Here is a 17,930-nt window from a genome sequence, read left to right as displayed (position 1 = left end):
GGGATGGGGATGTGGATGTGACGATGCCTACGATGGCCCTGCTGTTCTGATTATCATCAGCATCTTCACAGCCACCACCCCTGGCTGAACACACGCTCTGTACCAGGCTCTGAGCCATGGTCTATCTTGTCAGTTCTCATGGCCACCTAGCAAAGTAGGTATTAGTACCTCCATTTTACACATGAGCAAAGTGAGGCCTGGAGAGGTTCAGTCATTTGTCCTGGGTCCCACAGTCAATAAATGGTTTAGCACCCGGACCCTTGTGGCCCTAAAACATGTGCTCTTAAAACCCAGCTGGAGCTGTCTTACTGCCTTGTCTTGATAGTTTCTGTGATTTAGCACATCCTTGAAAATATGGCTTCCAAGCCTGGGCCACCCGCCCCCCGCCCCACTTTTTGCCAGCCCATAGCACTGTTCCCACCACTTTGATCCCCACTTTGCACCCATCACTAATAATAGATCTGGCAGCCAGATGAGATATGGGAAAAGGCCAAGGGTTAAGCATTTTTACTGGAGTCTCATTTCTACCAGCTCGGCTTAACAGAAGCCCACGCAGGTTTACACACTGAATTCTTCACTTATCACCAGAACTGGGCATCTTTAGCCGCCACTTAGAGGGCTTGTTATTGAAAAGAAAAGGTCAAGGCTTCAGCTGATCTGCATCTTTTCAGCCAGACCTCCAGTCTGACTTTGTCCAGAGTGACCCCAGAGTCCTGGGGCACTCGAGGAAGATGTAGAATGCAGCAGGCAGCCTGGGATGGGCCCCAGCTGCCGAATCTCAGTGTGCCGCTCCCAGGTCCTGCCCTGAGCCTGCCAAGTGACACTGCACGACCTTGCTTCCTGCTGCCCACCAGAGACATCTGGTTCCCAGCTCCAGCGCTTGGAGGATGCAAAACTTCTAGTAGTTGGGACATTTCCTGTTTCCCACCATCTTCCTTGCTTAAAATAGCCATGGGAGTCAACACAGGAAGGCACATGGGGCTGCAGCAGCCTCTGACAGCTCATTAGACAGGCAGCAGCAGCCCTGGGGCCTGGGACTCTGGAGCAGAGAGAGGCAGCTCGCAGAGCTGTGGGGCCCAGCTGCCTAGCCCAGAGGCCCTGCTCTGTGCACAGCTGCCAGGAAAAGGAGCTGACCTTCCCCCTGCTGTCCTCCAGAGACAGATCCCAGAAGCCTAACAGAATGTAAATAACAAGGTAAATTGACTGGACACACAGCCCAGCCCTCATCTCTGGTCTGTGCCCTGAACTTTTTATAGCACTGTGAGCACAGGGTCCTCTGCTTCAGCCCCTCCCTAGAGAAAGGAGAGGAAACCTACAGATCTGGAATATTCCTTTTTTCCCTCTTCCCCCATCCTCCCTTTTGTTTCCTTTGCTGTCAGAAAATAAAGGAAGAGGTTGGAGAGAGTCCCACATGTCCTTATTCCCAGCCAGGAAGATACGATGTAGCTGACCTGAACTGGCTGTTGTGTCTTCTTACCTGGAAACATCTAACAAAAGCCTCTTATGAACCGTCTATGTGACTTGGGCAAGTTGCTCCCCTTCCAGGAACCTCACATTCCTCACTTGTAAAGTTTAGCAGTTGGATATGATGCTCTCTCTCCAGAACAGCCTATGAAATCATCTGTAGTCTGCAAAGGGTCTGGCGTGGGGAATGTCTACCAGAGAAGTGGGGTGTGTGACACTTGGTAGACAGCTTCTTAGTTCCAGGCCAACCCTTCCCCTATTTATCCCAGGCAGGACAGGAGTGATCATTTTGTTCTAAATGAGATTTTCCATATGGGGAATGAGGAAGGGCTTGGGGAAAGTGGACAGAAATGTGTTTTTCTGCTCTCATCCTCAAGGTTGTTATGATGAAGTGGAGAAATTGAGCCCATGGAGAAAGGGACTAGAAGGTGGGAGAGAAGCTTCAGGAAGGATTTAGTCTGACTCTGCTAGAGAAAGGGCGAGGTGGGCTGGAGTAGGACTCCCGCTGGCTGGGGGAAGATGCTGTTCAGGCTTTTCAGCAGGAAGACAGCTGCGTGACCCACAGTGGTTGTTGGGAGATGGGGGAGGACGAGAAAGCAGCTTGAGGCCCCTTGCAGCAATGCTCTGGTGAGGTCTGAGCAGATCATCTTCCTGTGTTAGTTTCCTAGGTCAGCCATGACAGAGGACCGCAAACGTGGTGACTTAAGACAGCACAAGTCGATTCTGTCGATGTAGCTGAGCTGGGAAGGCTGGGAAGTCTAAAGTCAGGGTGTTGGCAGGACTGGCTCCATCTGGAGACCCTGAGGGAGACTCTGGTCCAGGCTTTTCTCTTTGCTCCTCATGGGGGCTGGCAGTCCTGGGGTCCCTTGGCTTGTAGACACATCTCCCCAGTCTCTTCCTCCATCTTCCCATGATGCTGTCGCCTTTGTCTTCCTTCCTCTTTTTTTATGAGGACATAAGTCATATTGGATTGGGGTCCACTCTAATCCGGCATGACTGCACCTTAACTTGGTTACATCTGCAAAGACTATTTCCAAATAAAGTTCCATTCACAGGTCCTGGGGGGTAGGATTCTAACATCTTTTTTGAGGGGGCAGAGATGGAGACTCATAATACCTCCTGTCCTCTCCTTCTTTAGACAACAGTCCTGAGACGCGGGCTAAAGTGAAGTTTGTCCAAGACACTTCCAAGTATTGGTACAAGCCTGAGATCTCCAGAGAACAGGGTGAGTGCTGGGCGATACTGAAGGTCCTGGGCTCCATCCGAGCTCACAGGGTGAGTGCTGGGCGATACTGAAGGTCCTGGGCTCCATCCGAGCTCACAGGGTGAGTGCTGGGCGATACTGAAGGTCCTGGGCTCCATCCGAGCTCACAGGGTGAGTGCTGGGCGATACTGAAGGTCCTGGGCTCCGTCCGAGCTCACACCGGCTGCTGCCCACCTTGTCTTCCCTGGGCAAGGTACATAAGCAGACTCACTCCTCTCTGCAGTCTGTGGTGGTCACAGAGAGGAACTGGCCCCAAGGTTAGACAGTAGGGGGCACCTTCCCAAGGCCAAGGGCAGGGAGCAGGAGCCGTGGTTGTAGCTGGTTCCTTGAAAGCGGCAAAGTCTTGATTTTCCAGGGCAAAATGAAAAGGCTGGCTGGAACCTTAGCCCTCCATCTGCATGCTGTGGGAGATTTCTGCACATTTTATGGAAAAACATGGTTGGGGCTGTGGAGATGGAGATGAGAGGCATCAGCTCCTATGAAAAGTCTGTGTGGATGTAGGGCAGGGTGACTTCCTGCCACGGATCAGATCCAGGCTGCTGCTTGTTTCCATAAACAGTTTTCTTGCAACATCCTATGCTCAGACATTCAGTCATGTCAGACTCTTTGCAACCCTATGGACTGTAGCCTGCTAGGCTCATTTGTCCATGGATTTTCCAGGCCAGAATCCTGGAGTGGGCTGCCATTTCCTCCTCCAGGGGATCTTCCCGGCCTGGGGATCGAACCAAGGTCTCCTGTGTTGCAAGTGGATTCTTTACCTGCTGCGTCGTTAAGGAAGCCCCATCTATCGGCTACTCACTGTCTGGGCTGCTTTTGTGCTGTGGTGGCAGCCATGAATAGTTGCAGCCAGCACTGTGTGGCCTGCAAAGCCTGAAATAGTCACTGTCTGGCTCTTTACAGAAAATTTTTTGCTGACTCTAGTGTAGGAGGACCCTTAGGAGTGTTTACATTTTAACTTTAGGGACTCTCCTCTCCTCTGAGAAAGAATGAGATTCAAGGCCTGATAAGACTTAAGTGAAGTTGCTGTTGTTCAGTCACTTTGCGACATGGACTGCAGCACACTAGGCCTCCCTGTCCCTTACCATCTCCCAGACTTTGCCCAAGTGCATGTCCACTGAATTGGTGAAACCAGTGCATCAGTTTCTCATTTCCTCTTCTCTCCTGATTTAGCCATTGCCCTCCTTAAGGACCAGGAGCCAGGGGCTTTCATCATCCGTGACAGCCACTCCTTCCGAGGAGCGTATGGGCTGGCTATGAAGGTGTCTTCGCCCCCTCCGACCATCATGCAGCAGAATAAAAAAGGTAAAGCTTGTCCAGTGGGGCTCAGGACCAGGGGGGTCCCTGCAGTCTCTTTAGGTCCTGATCTGTTAGAAGGACCAGGGTTGGGGGTAGGGACGTGGGCGGTGGGCCGGGTAGGATGGGGTGTGCAGGTCTTTTAGTTCTCATGGGAGCTGGTCCCTGCTAGTTGGACTCTTCAGAAATAGGGCTCTGGCCATGTTATCGCTGTGAACCTTTCTCTATCACAGCCTCACTCCCTGGAGAAGTTGGGAAGTGGTGCTGGGAGGTGGTAGGGGGCATGCCATGAGCAGTGACCTATCTGCATTTCTTCCTCTTTGTCCCAGGGGACATGACCCACGAGCTCGTGAGGCATTTCCTGATAGAGACCGGCCCCAGAGGAGTCAAGCTCAAGGGCTGCCCCAATGAGCCAAACTTTGGTGAGCTGTCCCCGCCTCCGTCCCCACTGTCTCAGGCCTGTCCCGGCTTCCCTGATGCAGCTTCTCTTGTCGCCCTTGTCATAGACGCAGCAGGGAAATGCACTGTGACTCCCTTCCTCTGTGCTGTGGTGCCTTCACTCTGCCAGATTCCTTTCTATTTTTGTCCTGCCCCACGGGGACCTGTTACTGTGATCAGTGGAATAACAGCTATAACAAAGGCTGCTATGTGAAAGCCATGATGCGTGCTAAGTCGCTTCAGTTGTGTCCAACTCTTGTGACCCCATGGACTGTAGCCTGTCAGGCTCTTCTCTCTATGGGATTCTCCAGGCAAGAATACTGGAGTGGGCTGCACGCCTTCCTCCAGGGGATCTTCCCAACCCAGGGATCGAACCTGCATCACTTATGTCCCCTGCATTGGCAGGCGGGTTCTTTACCACTAGTGCCACCTGGGAAGCTGAAAGCCACCTTAGGTACTTTATACCACTTCCGCTCTCCTGACCATCCTGTGCGGTAGGTGTCACGGTCCCATTTTACACACGAGGAAACTGAGGTTCGTCGGAGTTAGACTTACCAGGGACACACCTCTTATAAGTTCCTCAGTGTGGATTTGATCCCGCCATCCTCTGACACTTCTGCTACACTCTCCTGAGAGGGGCCCTGGCAGCGGGAGGGACATAGGAGAGATGCTGGGTGTAACTGTCAATAAAGGAAAGCTGTAGGGTACCCTTCTGATGCCCAGAGTGAGCCTTTAGAATCGTCCCCCTTGGATCTTGCTAACCAAGAGAGAGTGAAGTTTCAGCTTTGTGGGTAGCATGAGGGAGAGGTAGTAAGGAAGTGGAAGATTATGGATGGTGGGATGGGGTGGGTGGACTGATCCTCCCAGTGCCCGCAACCTGCTCCCAATAACACTGCTGCTGCCGGGCTCTCTCTCTGCAGGATCTCTGTCTGCCCTGGTCTACCAGCACTCCATCATCCCGCTGGCCCTGCCTTGCAAGCTGGTCATTCCAAACCGAGGTAGGAACCTGAGACTCCTCGCCCTCCTTGCCTCCTCTGTGTCTCAGCCCCCAGCCAGCTGCTCCAGAACGTGGGCCAGGCTTGGAGGAAACGGGTCATGCTGCCAATCTGGGGAAACTCGAAACCACTCTCTGCTTTATTTTTTCTAATAAAAAAAGAAGAGAAAGTTCACTTAAAAGCTTAATTCCAGAAACATACATAATTGACTTGCCAGATTGTTCTGGAAAATTCTCTGGAGGTTTTAAGAATTCATCCCTGTGTCCTCAGAAGTAAGCCTCATCTCAGGGGAGGCACTAGAAGCAGGAAACAGCCACTGAGGGAGGACCGAGTCGGGCGGAGGAGATGGGCGTCAGTGGGCAGGGTCGAGGGAAGGGGGAGGGGAAGGCAGAGGTAGTCCATGGGGCGTCCAGGTGTCTGAGTGGAGACGGAAATGTGCACTCGAGGGATCGCGTAGAGGAAGAGGTGGCTGCACTGTGTGTGGCTTGGGAAGGAAACAGAAAGCCTAAGACGTCCCTGAAGTTTTTGGTTTGCGTGGCCAGGAGGGACGTGGGGCTGATGGGAGGAGTCAGCTCTCTTGATTGTGGGAAGTAAACATGGAACCCAAGAGTCTCCAGACATACAGGCTGAGAACTTGAGTGACACTGGGGCTGGCGAAGGAGATTTTTAGTTTCTCTCAGAGAGGTGCCTCATCCTTGGAGGAGGGCCGATGGACACCCCAAACTCTTCAATGACACAGCCATCCTTCGTGCAGCCCCAGGTACATGGGGCTCCCACGAGGGGAAAGGAATATACCTGGTCATGAACTTGAGCTCCAGGAACCAGGAACTGGGGTGTCTGCTCCTCATGCTTTCTGTCCAATAATGGAATATTCAGAATTGTGTCTGGGACTTGCTTTCAGTCTCTCTTGGAGCTCCTGGGGTTATGTCCACACTTAAAATCTCCAATATATTATTTGGCAATTTCTGTGTATCGAATTCAATTCATTGAATTATTAATGATAATTGACTACTGTTATTAACTTAAAAGTTCAAATATTGTTTAAATAGCTCCATTAACCACATGATTTAGACACTAACTAAATTGTATTTCTAAGGAATTTACCAAAGTAACCTAACAATTATATAACTGCTATTTATTTACATCATATAAACCAGTGGTTCTCATAATATGGTCCCCAGAGAGGCAGCATCAGCATCCCTGGGAACTTGTTAAAAATGTAGATATTCTCGAGCTCCAGCTAATTAGAAACTCTGGGGTAGGGCCCAGAAATGCATGTTTTAACAAACCTGTATACCAAAGTCTAGGAAATGCTGGCATAAATTGCGTGCTAAGTTGCTTCAGTTGTGTTGGACTCCTTGCAGCCCTATGGACTGTAGCCCACCAGGCTCCTCTGTGCATGGGATTCTCCAGGCAAGAATACTGGAGTGGGTTGCCATGCCCTCCTCCACGGGATCTTCGTGACCCAGGGCTTGAACTCCCATCTCTTATGCCTCCTGCATTGGCAGGCAGGTTCTTTACCACTAGCACCACCGTGCTCAGTTCTTATTACTGTTGAAATTATAGTTGTGCTGCCTTGTGGTTTAATGAATTAGAGTGTTTACTAGTCTACACAGACACATGTTGATGCAAAACAACCGTATCAAAAGGCTTGCTTTTTGTTAATTAGGGACTAACACTGTTTATGGAGCATCTCAAAAATCCAATGAGTGGGTATTCTCATCTTCACCTCTGTTTTGTAGATAGCTGATAATTGCCTGAACCTGATTCTGTGGGACCCCAGAGCTCCCAACCAGGGTACTGAATTCTTAGAGCAATCGCTGCACGTTCAAACTGGATACACGTGCTGACTGGCAAGGCTGGTTATGAGAAGCAGTATCTGTTGCGCGAAGTATTTGCAGAGCTAGCCTGAGGCTTGGCCAACCCTGTGCTTCTTTCCAGCTCTGGGGTTTTAATTACCAGCTGAATTAAATTTTTGTCTCAGACCCCACAGATGAATCGAAAGATAGCTCGGGCCCTGCCAATTCAACCAGTGACCTGCTGAAGCAAGGGGCAGGTGAGTGAGCACCCCAGACGGGATCCCTGCCCAGACCTTTCCTCCCCCTGGTCCTGGACCCTCCTGCAGGTGCAGGCTGGATGTCTCTCCCAGACCCAGAGGTCACCAGGCAGACCACATTTCTGTGTGCGATGCCTTGGTCCAAGGCTGGCCTGAAATTCATCTGCTGCCTTCTCCCTGAAAAGAGGACCTGGGGATGGCCCCCACCCACTGCGGCCCCCATGACTCCTCCTTGGGTGGGTTTTTTCCCAGCCTGCAATGTGCTCTTCGTCAACTCCGTGGACATGGAGTCACTCACTGGGCCACAGGCCATCTCCAAAGCCACTTCTGAGACCCTGGCTGCTGACCCCACACCAGCTGCCACCATCGTTCACTTCAAAGTTTCTGCCCAGGGAATTACACTGACTGACAACCAGAGAAAGTAAGACTCTGCTGCTTGTTTCTGTATTGGGCAACCCCACTGCCTTGTGACCCATCTATCCATACATGTACCAACCTGCTCACCAGCTGATTGATCCCTTCTGCCTATCTAACCAGCCATCCATCCACTTACCCATCCACTCATCCACCCATCCATCTACCTGCCCACCCATCCATCCACTCGCTCACCCACTCACCAATTGATCTATCCATTCCTGCATCCATTCATCCTGCCTCCATCTTCCCCACCCGTTTTTCCCTTTCATTCATTTTTCTCCCTCTATCCATCCATCCATCTGTTCATCCATTCATCCATCCATTCTTCCTTCCTTCTACAAACATGCCTGCATTGGCTATATAGCTATAAATACAACTGGTAAAAGTCCCTGCTTTCTGGAGCAGAGACCTTTTCTCTCATGTTTTTGCCCCAGGTCCTTTTCTTCCTCCTCCGGGGTCCCCCCATTTCCCTTTCCTCAAGGCCAGTTTCTTCCTTCTTTTCCTAGTCTCTAGCATTTGGGACACATTTCTATGACACATCTCTCTGTCCCTGTGCATTGCTTTATGTCCCCAAGGGGAGTAGCCCAGGCCATCGTGCTCATCAGGGAGAGGTTGTGTCGACCTGTGACAGCCACAGGTGGTGGCCGGCCTGCAGTGGGGGGTGGGGAAGAGCAGTCACTTCAGCGCTTACTGTTTATCTGTTGCGTGTGCCACAGGCTCTTCTTTAGGCGACACTACCCCCTCAACACCGTGACCTTCTGTGACCTGGATCCACAGGAGAGGAAGTAAGTCTCATGTGGACACTGGCCCTCCCAGCCATCTCTCCAACCCTGGGAGTCTGTGTGTGTGCATCCATGTGTGTGTGTGCATGTGTGAGTGTGTGCACATGTGTGGGTATGCACTCATGTGTGTGCTGCAAGGGTAAGGGTGTGCATTCTTGTCTCAATTTGGAGATCTGCCCATGTCTGTGGGACTGTGAGTGGCGTGGCTGTGTTGGCATCTTTTCACATTTCCCCCCACAAATTTGAAGGCCCTCCTGGGGACTCAAATGCCTGCTTCCACCCCGCTGACTTGGAGCCGCCTCCCTCTCCGTGCTGGGGACAGCTCCCTGGGAAGCGGGCCACAGTGCTTGCTCCATTGCTCGACGTGAACACCCTCCCTGCATCGTCTTTAGGGACCCTGGTCCCTGGCACCGGGGCTCTCTCTTTCCCAGGGGTCTGGGCGCTGGGGCTGGGCTCTGAGGGGGATGTGGTGGTTTACGCTGTGTCCTCTTTCTCTCCCTAGGTGGACGAAGACGGAGGGAGGTGCCCCTGCTAAGTAAGTGTCCTTCTCCCCGACCCGGCTGGCTGGTTTTTGTGCTCCCTGGCTCAGGGGGCGGTGGGTGTGGGAGCAGGTTAAACTCCAGGACCAGGGGGCAAGCAAAAGATGGCTCTGGAGAAAAGCTGGCCCAGGCAGCCAGGTTTGTGACCTCCTGCCTGGGGCTGAAGGCCTAGCCTCCCGCCTTGTCCCCGTCCTGCTCCCAGAACCAGACCATCAGGGGCTGAGGAAGGGAATCGAAAACCCAGAGTTTTATTGGGAGGTGACGGCAGTGGGTCAGGGGTTGTTTAAATGATCTTTTCTGCCACAATCTTGGCTTCCTTGACTCCCATTCTCGCTTTCCTGGTGGACTCGGCCTCCTCATTGGACCGCACGAGTCCGGGAGGTCTGAATTCCTTCTAGAATTCCAGGGATAGCCTTGTGGCCCTTTGGTTAATTTTCCATCCATTTCAGCATTTGTAAGTGCTTCCAGGGAACTCAGCCCTAGGAAAATTCAGGCCAACCAGAAGGCTGGCTCTGCCCTTGGGTGCCTGACGTTGGCGCGGTAGATGAGAGAAACGTAAAAACGGGCTAAGGTGCTGCGGCGATTTTCACACTGTGATTTCACACTGTTACACCCCAGGTTCCTTGGGTGTAACTGGGCTGCTTGAGGGGAGGAAAAACCCTGCTGTGATTTATGGTTATTTATCAGCATGAATCAGAGTTTTTCTCAGTAAAACAAAACAATACATGGGAATAGGCTGGCTACTAGAGCTGAATAAGACTCAAAGAGGTCTATAATTCCACCTTGTACTTTGTCAGGCATATCCAGACAGCCCCATTTTTCCTGGTTGATTTTATTGTAGGTCCATGTTATGCTGTTGAATTGTTACACCTACTGTCATAAATACTGTCGTCGCCTTTACATATCCAGACTTCATATGAGATTGGCTTTAGAGAAAGAAAACTTTCACTGTTAAAAAAAGAAAATTACAACCACTGCTGAATGAGGCATGTCAGGAGGGGACAGCTCACATCTGTGGTATCATGAGGCAGAGTGCTTCCAGGCAGGGAGAGATTTGGGGAAAAGTGTTAGTAGCTTGGTCGTGTCCGACTCTGTGAGACCCTATGGACTGTACCTGTCCATGGGATTCTCCAGCAAGAATACTGGAGTGGGTTGCCATGCTCGCCTCCAGGGGATCTTCCCAACCCAGGGACTGAACCCATGTCTCTTATATCTCCTGCCTCCTGTATTGGCAGATGGGTTCTTTTACCACCAGCGCCACCTGGGGAAAGAACCTGTATTTAAAAACAGGTTTTATAAGACAGGTAGAAATGGGTGCAGTGGGTAGGAGAGAGGTGATTTCATGGGGATGGGAAAGGGAAGCCACCAGACTGCGGGCTCCTGAGGGCAGGGCTGTGTCTACTGCATAAAGAAAGAAATGAAAAGATGGAGGCAGAGAGATGGAGAGTGAGGAGGAGGCCCAGTGAGGCCACCATGGTCCAGATGAGTAGAACTGACCAGCATTGGCACGATGAATCTCCCTCTGGGGGTGTCCAGAGGGGCTGTGAGGGATGGAGGAAACCTCTCCTGGCCCATGGTCACATACAGCTGCAAGGAGGCCCCGGTGTCCAATTCCTCTCGAAGCTTGCCACCCTTCTGTCTCATCCACCTCTGAGACTCACAGTTATTAGGGTCTCTGAGTCCCTTCTGCCAGTAAGGAGGCCAGAGCTCTCTGTTTGAAGGGTCTTATCCTTACTCACCACCAGGCCCTGCGAGTGGGAGATGGGTCAGGGACTGAAGCAGGTTGGTCCCAGGTCTGGAAATTCCTTATTTAAAAGCAGGTTTTGTGTGGAGCTTCCTTATGACTCACCCTGGCTGAGGCCCAGGAGAGCTCAGGGCTGGACCAGGGTGAGGCCAGTGAGATGCCCCAGGCCCCGCATTTAAGGAGGTGCTTCCTCTCGGGTGCTTGTCATGCTCCTCTCTGCCCTTGGGGCTGAGGTTTCTTGCCTGCATCCACTCCTCCAAGCAGAGAAAGAGCTTGGCCTACAGTTGAGCTGGCCCAGGGACCTATGGAGCTTAAATAAACACCAAGGGAGGGCAGGTGGGCAGTGTTCAGGCCTGAGAGGTTGAGTGGCTCTCATCTTGGCAGAAGCGAGCTGGGGTTGGCTCGCTGTCATGCGGGCAGCTCGGAGCCCTCTGCCCTCGGCTCCCTCCACTGCACTGAGGACGCCCCCCACCCCTCAACTCCTGCAAGGCTGGGGAAGGGGCTCTGGGTGTGGTCCACAGACCCAACCTTCCCTGCCTCCTGTGCAGATGGTCACACCAGGCTGAGCTGACTGGGTCGATTCAACCCCTGAAACACATTTGGGAAGAGCAAAGCTGTGGGAAGCCCCGTCTGTGTGTATGTGTGTGTGTACACACGCATGTGTGCACGGGATGGCAAGCCGGACCCAGCCTGGCTAATTTTAGCTGCTGTGTCCAGTCCTGGGCGAGGGGTTTCCATTGGAATCCCCAGCTGTCCTGATTTCCCCATCCAGCTTGAATTAGCAACGTGCCGACTGGGAGGGGACTTGAGCTCACATTCTGTTCTCTGCGCTCATATTTTTAACTCTGTTTTGCAAAGAGAGAATGCTTGGTTACACCAGTTCCAGTGTGGGGAGTCGGGGTGTGGGAACAGGTGTGGGGGCCCGCCCCCTTCCCATTCTCTAGAGCACAGGAAAAGTGTGTGTGTGTGTACGTGTGTATATGTGGTGGGGCACAGTGGCCTCTCGTCCTTTGGTCTCCCCGACCCTCTGTGGTGTCTGAGGACGAGCCCTTTGACAGGCAGATGGCGTTTTGTTTATGTGTTGTGTGTAAGAACAGTCGGCCAGGGGTGTGGCAGGGCCGGGCCGGGAGAAGCTGGTTGAGGAATGTTCCGTTTTATTTTTGGCGTCATCCCCACCTCTTGCTGTCTGGTCGCTCGTTCGCCTCCAGCGCCTCCTCCTTCTCGCCTGCCCCCCGCCAGGGGGAATTTCTGCTGGAACAAGTGACGTGCCATCTCCAGTGCTGGTTCCTTGCTGGTGAAGGGAAGAAGGGTTTCTCGTGTGCATCACCCTCAGTGCCCAGTGCTCGGGGAGGTGGGGAAAGACGGGGAAGGGAGCGAAGAGGAGCCTGCTCCCCCGGGTGCCTCGCCAAGGCCCGGGGCTCCTCCTGCTCCCCACTCACGCCTGTCACCTGTCTCCTGCCCCTGCAGGCTCTTCGGTTTTGTGGCCCGGAAACAGGGGAGCGCCACGGACAACGCCTGCCACCTCTTTGCCGAGCTTGACCCCAGCCAGCCGGCCTCCGCCATCGTCAGCTTTGTCTCCAAGGTCATGCTGAATGCCAGCCAGAGGAGATGAGCCCCCGCCGGCCTTGTCAGGGGCCAGGGCCGCTGGGATGGGGCGTGTGGGGAGGGGACCTATAAATCCCGACCATCCTTGAATCCAGAAGGAGGACTTGGGGCCATTTTGGAGAAGGAGAGAAGAAAGTGTCATGTGGGAGACGGAAGTGAATTGAGCGGGGCAGGGGAGAGAGAGAGGAAGAAAGAAAGAGATGGAGGAGAATAACTCAGATTCCCCTGGGGAGACAGATACTGCGAAACCCCCAGAGCCTCCAAAACTCACCAGGTCCACCAAAGTCCCCCTCCACCCTCTGATGGAGCTCCTCGGGGGAGACAGGACTGATCTCCTTGGAGACCCACGTTTTGAATGAAAATGGAAAAGCTCTTCCTCCCTAACCCAACTGCTTTACAAGGAGAAATCCCGTGGAGAATCTTTCTCTGGCCACCTCTGGGGTAGATCACCAAACCAAAAAGAGCCCGCATGGGACGTCCGATGGCAGAACTTTTGCTTCTGAAAGTGTCTCAGACCCCAGGCACCTAAGGTCTCTCTGCTCTGCCTCCGATGTACAGTTTGTGGGTGTGCTTATGGGGTGTATATATGGCCACGCCCACATCCTCACTCACTGATTTCTGTTTGCCTCTCAGCTAGAATTATAAACAGGTGTACTTGTCCCCTGTGTTTGCACACACATGTACACACCGTCCAAAGAAAGAAAGAGTCGGGGGTGGGGTAACAGGGCAGCAAGGAGGAGGCGTAAGTCCCCTTCCCTTCGGGCACCCTGCATTGTAGATAATGGACTTTCCTGGTCCCTGCACCTGCCCTAACAGCCTTCAGGGCCGCCAACCCTTTCTCCTCAGCGGAGACCCCCATGGAGTGGGGCTGGCCGTGCTGTAGCATTCCTCCTGACCTGCCGGCACCTGGAGGCTGGGGCGATGGTTTGAGAAGATGAGGACAGATGTGTCCAGGGCTTTGCGGAAGAGACCCCTCAGGAAGGGTGGCTGCCCAGCTTGGGGAGCCTTTCCTGAGGCGTGTGGCCCAGGCTTGGGGCAGATGGGGGCTCCCGTCGCTCCCAGTCCTCAGCCCCTTCTTGGCTTTTGTGTCCCAAATCAGCCATTCTCAGATGTGCCCCGTGTTCAGGATGCCTTTAGGGTGCTGGGGATCGAGCCTTCCTGCCCTGCCCTGCCCTGTTCTGTCCTGTGGGATCCCCGTGTTGGGGCTCATCCCGGGACCTGCTTCTAGAAGCCCTGCTTGGCGAGACCCAGGGGAGACCCCTGTAGTTCCTGTGCCCCCCTCTGTAAGGGTTTGGGGGTCTAATTTTGCTGGGCTGTCCAGGGGAGCTGGCCAGAGCTCTGGGGGCTGCTCGCTGCGTACCACATGGCCTGCTCTGACACCGAAGCCTTGCTCCCCACCCTGCTCCCTTGTTTCTCCTCCAAAGCCCAGCTGCCATGGACCAGAGGGCAGAAGGCACACATTTATTTCGGTCAAAGGGCTGAGAGTCCAGCTGGGCAACTGGGAACCCCCTGACCACCACCCAAGCACTCTAAGCTGTATGGAAAAATCCACCAGGACTCCATCCTTTTTAAGCCTCTGGGTTCCCTAGAGAGAGGCACTGTACTGATATATAAATATATATAATATATATGTGAGACATACTGACAGAATCTGTAAGCTAATAAAATATAAGAAAAGGTTAAAAAAAAAGAATAGGCAAATTGACAAGAAGTATTTATTATTTTCCCATACTGCTTTGTTGCCTCCCCAGCATAGTCCAATCCCCTTCCGTCTCTGTACTCTAAGCGAAGCCTGAAAGGTCAGGGCCTTCATCCTTGGAGCAATCAGGGGTCTCCTGGACCAGGCCTTGGCCTTCCCTAGACTCTGATGGGGGCTCAGCGGAGAGGGGGTGCGCGTGTTTCACCCCCTGCATCCCTTCTCATTTTTGGCAAGCCCAGGCCCGGCTGTCAGACCCCAGAGACGCCGGGGGAGCTGCCCGCCTCCTTGCGGGCCCTGCAAGGGCAGGTGTGTGAGCCTGCGGGGACATGGGTGCGCGTGGTGGGCGTGGGTGACGTGTGCGTCTTGTAGTTTTTCTTTTCCAAGAAGCTGTATCTGTGTGGCCGTTCTGTTTCAGGGAGTTGGAAAGGAGAGCGTCTGAAGATGGCGGGGAGCGCTCCCCCCCACTTTCCAAAGATGGGAACCTTGTTCTTGGTGACCAAGGTTCATCCCAGGGGCTCCTCCCCCTGAGGCCTTCAAGCCAGACACCCCGATTTCCCCTCTTTCGTTCCCTACCTAACCCCAACTCTCTTCCCAGACAGAAGAGGATATCCCCACCTACTTCTTTTGTAAATCTCCCACTGGACTGCCCGGGGACTCTTTCCTCCTGGTCTGGATGGCCGGGCGAAGCGTCAGACCCCTCACGCGCGCTTTTCCACCGCCCACCTGCAGCCCACCACCAGGCACGACCAGCCAGACCCCACCCTACTCAGGCCTGAACCATGTGCGACTCTGGGAAGGCCCCAGGAGATGCTCGAAAGCTGATCCACCCCCTGCCCCACATGCTTCTGGAAGGAGCCAGTTTCCTAGCATGTGGCCTGTCCAGAAGAACGATGGGGAAGGGTTACCCCAATCTCCACCGCAGCCTCATCTGTGGGTCAGACAGCGCTTGGGAAGACACTGTAACCCTCCGTGTCTCACAGGTTAGGCCCGTGCGCCCTGCACATGTGCACACATGCACACAACACGCACACGCACACACACACACACACACCCACACACACCATAGCATTGCAGTATGTTCTTGCCAAAGATTTCCTTTAAAAGAAAGCACTTTTAATGAGTATTGTTATTATTGTGTAAATGTTTATCCTTTTTTCTCCCCACTCCTCCCCCTCAATCTTCCTTGCTGTTTATTGTTGAATCTATTTGTCAGCCAGGAGAGTGCCTCTTCTGGTCTTGAAAGTGGGCTGGGGAGTGGGGGTTGGGAAAGGGACTGGGAGGCATAGGCAGGAGGCCCTGGTCAGTTTGGGAGGCAGGGACGGAGACCCCAGGCAGGCTCGGGCTGCAGCCCCAGGCCCAGCCTGCATCTTGCTGTGCAGTCAGGCCTCTGAGGCAGTATGCCGTAGCTGCCCTGTATGGTATCTGGTGGGGGAGGGGGTGGGGCAGGGAAGTGACAGCCCTCCCATTCAGCAGGGACAGAGGCCCAGCCAGGTTCAGGCGGCCCTTCCCAGATGGAGCCAGAGGGGAGGACTGGGCATGGGAATGGGGGAGGAAGGGGGCTGCTGGATGGAGCCCCAGGAGTGAGCGATGCCCCTGCCCTGCAATCATGGTGTTCTGGCTGCCCCGCCTCCAGCCAGGTGTTCCAGGGACAAAGATTTTGTGTCCTAGATTTGGGAAAGGCCCTTTGACCCAGGGCCTCATTGGCAGTTCTCCCACATCAGTTCCAGATGCTTGTGGACTGCCAGGATTCCTTCTCCCCTGGCAGGGTTTGGAGGGATCCCTGGGTGTGTCAGAGACAGACAGGATAGGTGGGGGCCCCGTGGTTGCATGACTATAAGGGGGAGCTGGTGGAACAGATGTGATTCTCTGAAAGGGGGTCCCCGAAGGGAGATGAGCTGGGCATTCTTCTGCCCACTCAGATGGGCCGAGCAGAGGTTGGGCAGACCCCCTACACCACCAGGGGTCTGTGGACGAGTCTGTACCTAGACCACCGTCTCTGCTCCCTTTTCCTGCACTGTCACCAGCTCTGTCTCCTGGGCCCTCTCCCCGGCTTTGGTCTTTTCCAGCTTCAGAGTCTGGGGGAATCAAGGGGGCCAATGGCTTTTCTAAGGGCGTCCTGCTGCTTCTATCTACATCTCCCCACCCTTGGGGTCCTGGGAGAGGCTGTGGGGGCAGCATCCCGGGGCCACTCTTCACCCGGGTCCAGGCCCTGGCATCCTGAGACTGGAGTGCCCTGGCCAGTGGTAACACAGAAAGTGTGTGCGCGTGTGTGCAAGTGTGGGTGTGTGTGTGTGCGCATATTTTGCTTGTCTCTTTAGGGAACTTAGGAGTTGGGTTGGAGGTGGTGGGCAATGGGATGTCAAGTTCACTATCACCCAGTGACGAGAGGAATCGGGAGGCGAGGCTTGTAGGGTCCCCCGACCGGGGGAATCTCAGTGTCAGTGGCGATGGGGATCAGCCACACAGCGGTGCGCCTCTGTCCTCAGATGGCCGAAATGTTGGAGGGCCTCTGTCTACTTCCCACACCTGGGCGCTTCCCAGCAGCAAGGTTAACTGTAGAAGGACAGCCCACTTTTGTTTCTAATCAGTGTTCAGCAGCCAGAGACTCTCCCGTGTGCCCACGTGTGGTTCGTGTCTGTGTGAGAGAGAGCACGTGTGTGCGGGCATGCTGCTTCCCCACCTCTCTCCTCTCTGACATGCCATTCAAAACAGATGTAAGGAATTCCTTACCCCCACTCCTGCCCCTGCCTCCCAGACCCTCTGCGGGAAAAACCCAGCATCCTCCCGTTCCCCTGGCTGTGTATTTATATAGATGGAAATATACTTTCTATTTTGTATCTTTGTGCCTGTAACCTCTGTCACCTTGTATAAACCCTGATGTACGCTACTTATCCTGGATATGAATGTATTGTACACTGAAGCTGTTTCACTCCTGTACAGCTGCTCTGTTTCTTTGCGATCCATTGTATGGCTTTATAAATGATAAAGTGAAAGAAAAATCTGTGTGTTGTTAACTAGCTCTGTTGTTGGGAAAGGGGCTCTGTTGTGCTTCCAGTGGGCAAGAGTGTCCCACCCAGGCTCCGGGCCTGTGGTGGGCTTCAGGGATGCTGCTGGGGGATGACTCACCCCAAGTTCTCCCAAAACTTCCCCACCAGCCAGGTCTTGGGTCTGATTACAATGGGTTTTTCAGACTCTTAGCTAGAAGAGAAACTCAACTCATTGATTTAAGGGAAAAAAGGTGTTAGCCGGCACACATGATCAGGAGGTCCAAGCACAGCTGAATCCAGGTGCTCAAATGGTAGGAGCAGGAATTTGTTTCCAAATTTGGCTTAATTCTCAGGCAACCCCTGTCTCAGGAGTGGCACCATCAGATGCTCTAGAATATGGCCCCTCGAGGCCCCAGGCTTTCATCCTACCAATGAAAAGAGAGCTCTTTTCTCCCAGTGTTTTCAACGACAACTTGGGACAAATGTTCACTGGCTGATAGACCCTGATTGGGTCACGTAGCTAGTTCTGAACCAACCTCTCCGACTGGGTCTGGGTCACGTGACTGTCTCTGGAGCCTTCTGAACCACTGGGGCTGAGAATGGGGCAGTGTTGGTCCCTGAAGGGGTGAGGTTTATCAGAGGATGGG

General features: G+C 53.5%; 1 protein-coding gene across 3 annotated transcripts in view; it reads left to right on the top strand.

Moving 5' to 3' along the window:
• Positions 1-17,291, top strand: part of TNS1 (tensin 1) — a 214,268-nt gene extending 196,977 nt beyond the window's left edge. For all 3 annotated transcript variants that reach the window (XM_052655179.1, XM_052655187.1, XM_052655196.1), the window contains 9 exons: positions 2,603-2,689; positions 3,899-4,030; positions 4,351-4,443; positions 5,380-5,457; positions 7,439-7,510; positions 7,763-7,931; positions 8,644-8,712; positions 9,212-9,244; positions 12,460-17,291. In XM_052655179.1, coding sequence (XP_052511139.1) covers positions 2,603-2,689; positions 3,899-4,030; positions 4,351-4,443; positions 5,380-5,457; positions 7,439-7,510; positions 7,763-7,931; positions 8,644-8,712; positions 9,212-9,244; positions 12,460-12,604 — 878 coding nt within the window. In that variant the 3' untranslated portion in view covers positions 12,605-17,291. The remainder of the gene's footprint in view (positions 1-2,602; positions 2,690-3,898; positions 4,031-4,350; positions 4,444-5,379; positions 5,458-7,438; positions 7,511-7,762; positions 7,932-8,643; positions 8,713-9,211; positions 9,245-12,459) is intronic.
• The last annotated feature ends 639 nt before the right edge of the window (positions 17,292-17,930 follow it).

This window comes from Budorcas taxicolor, chromosome 2, assembly GCF_023091745.1.
Source record: "Budorcas taxicolor isolate Tak-1 chromosome 2, Takin1.1, whole genome shotgun sequence".
Lineage (NCBI taxonomy): Eukaryota > Metazoa > Chordata > Mammalia > Artiodactyla > Bovidae > Budorcas > Budorcas taxicolor.
This window is presented reverse-complemented; position numbering and strand designations above follow the sequence as displayed.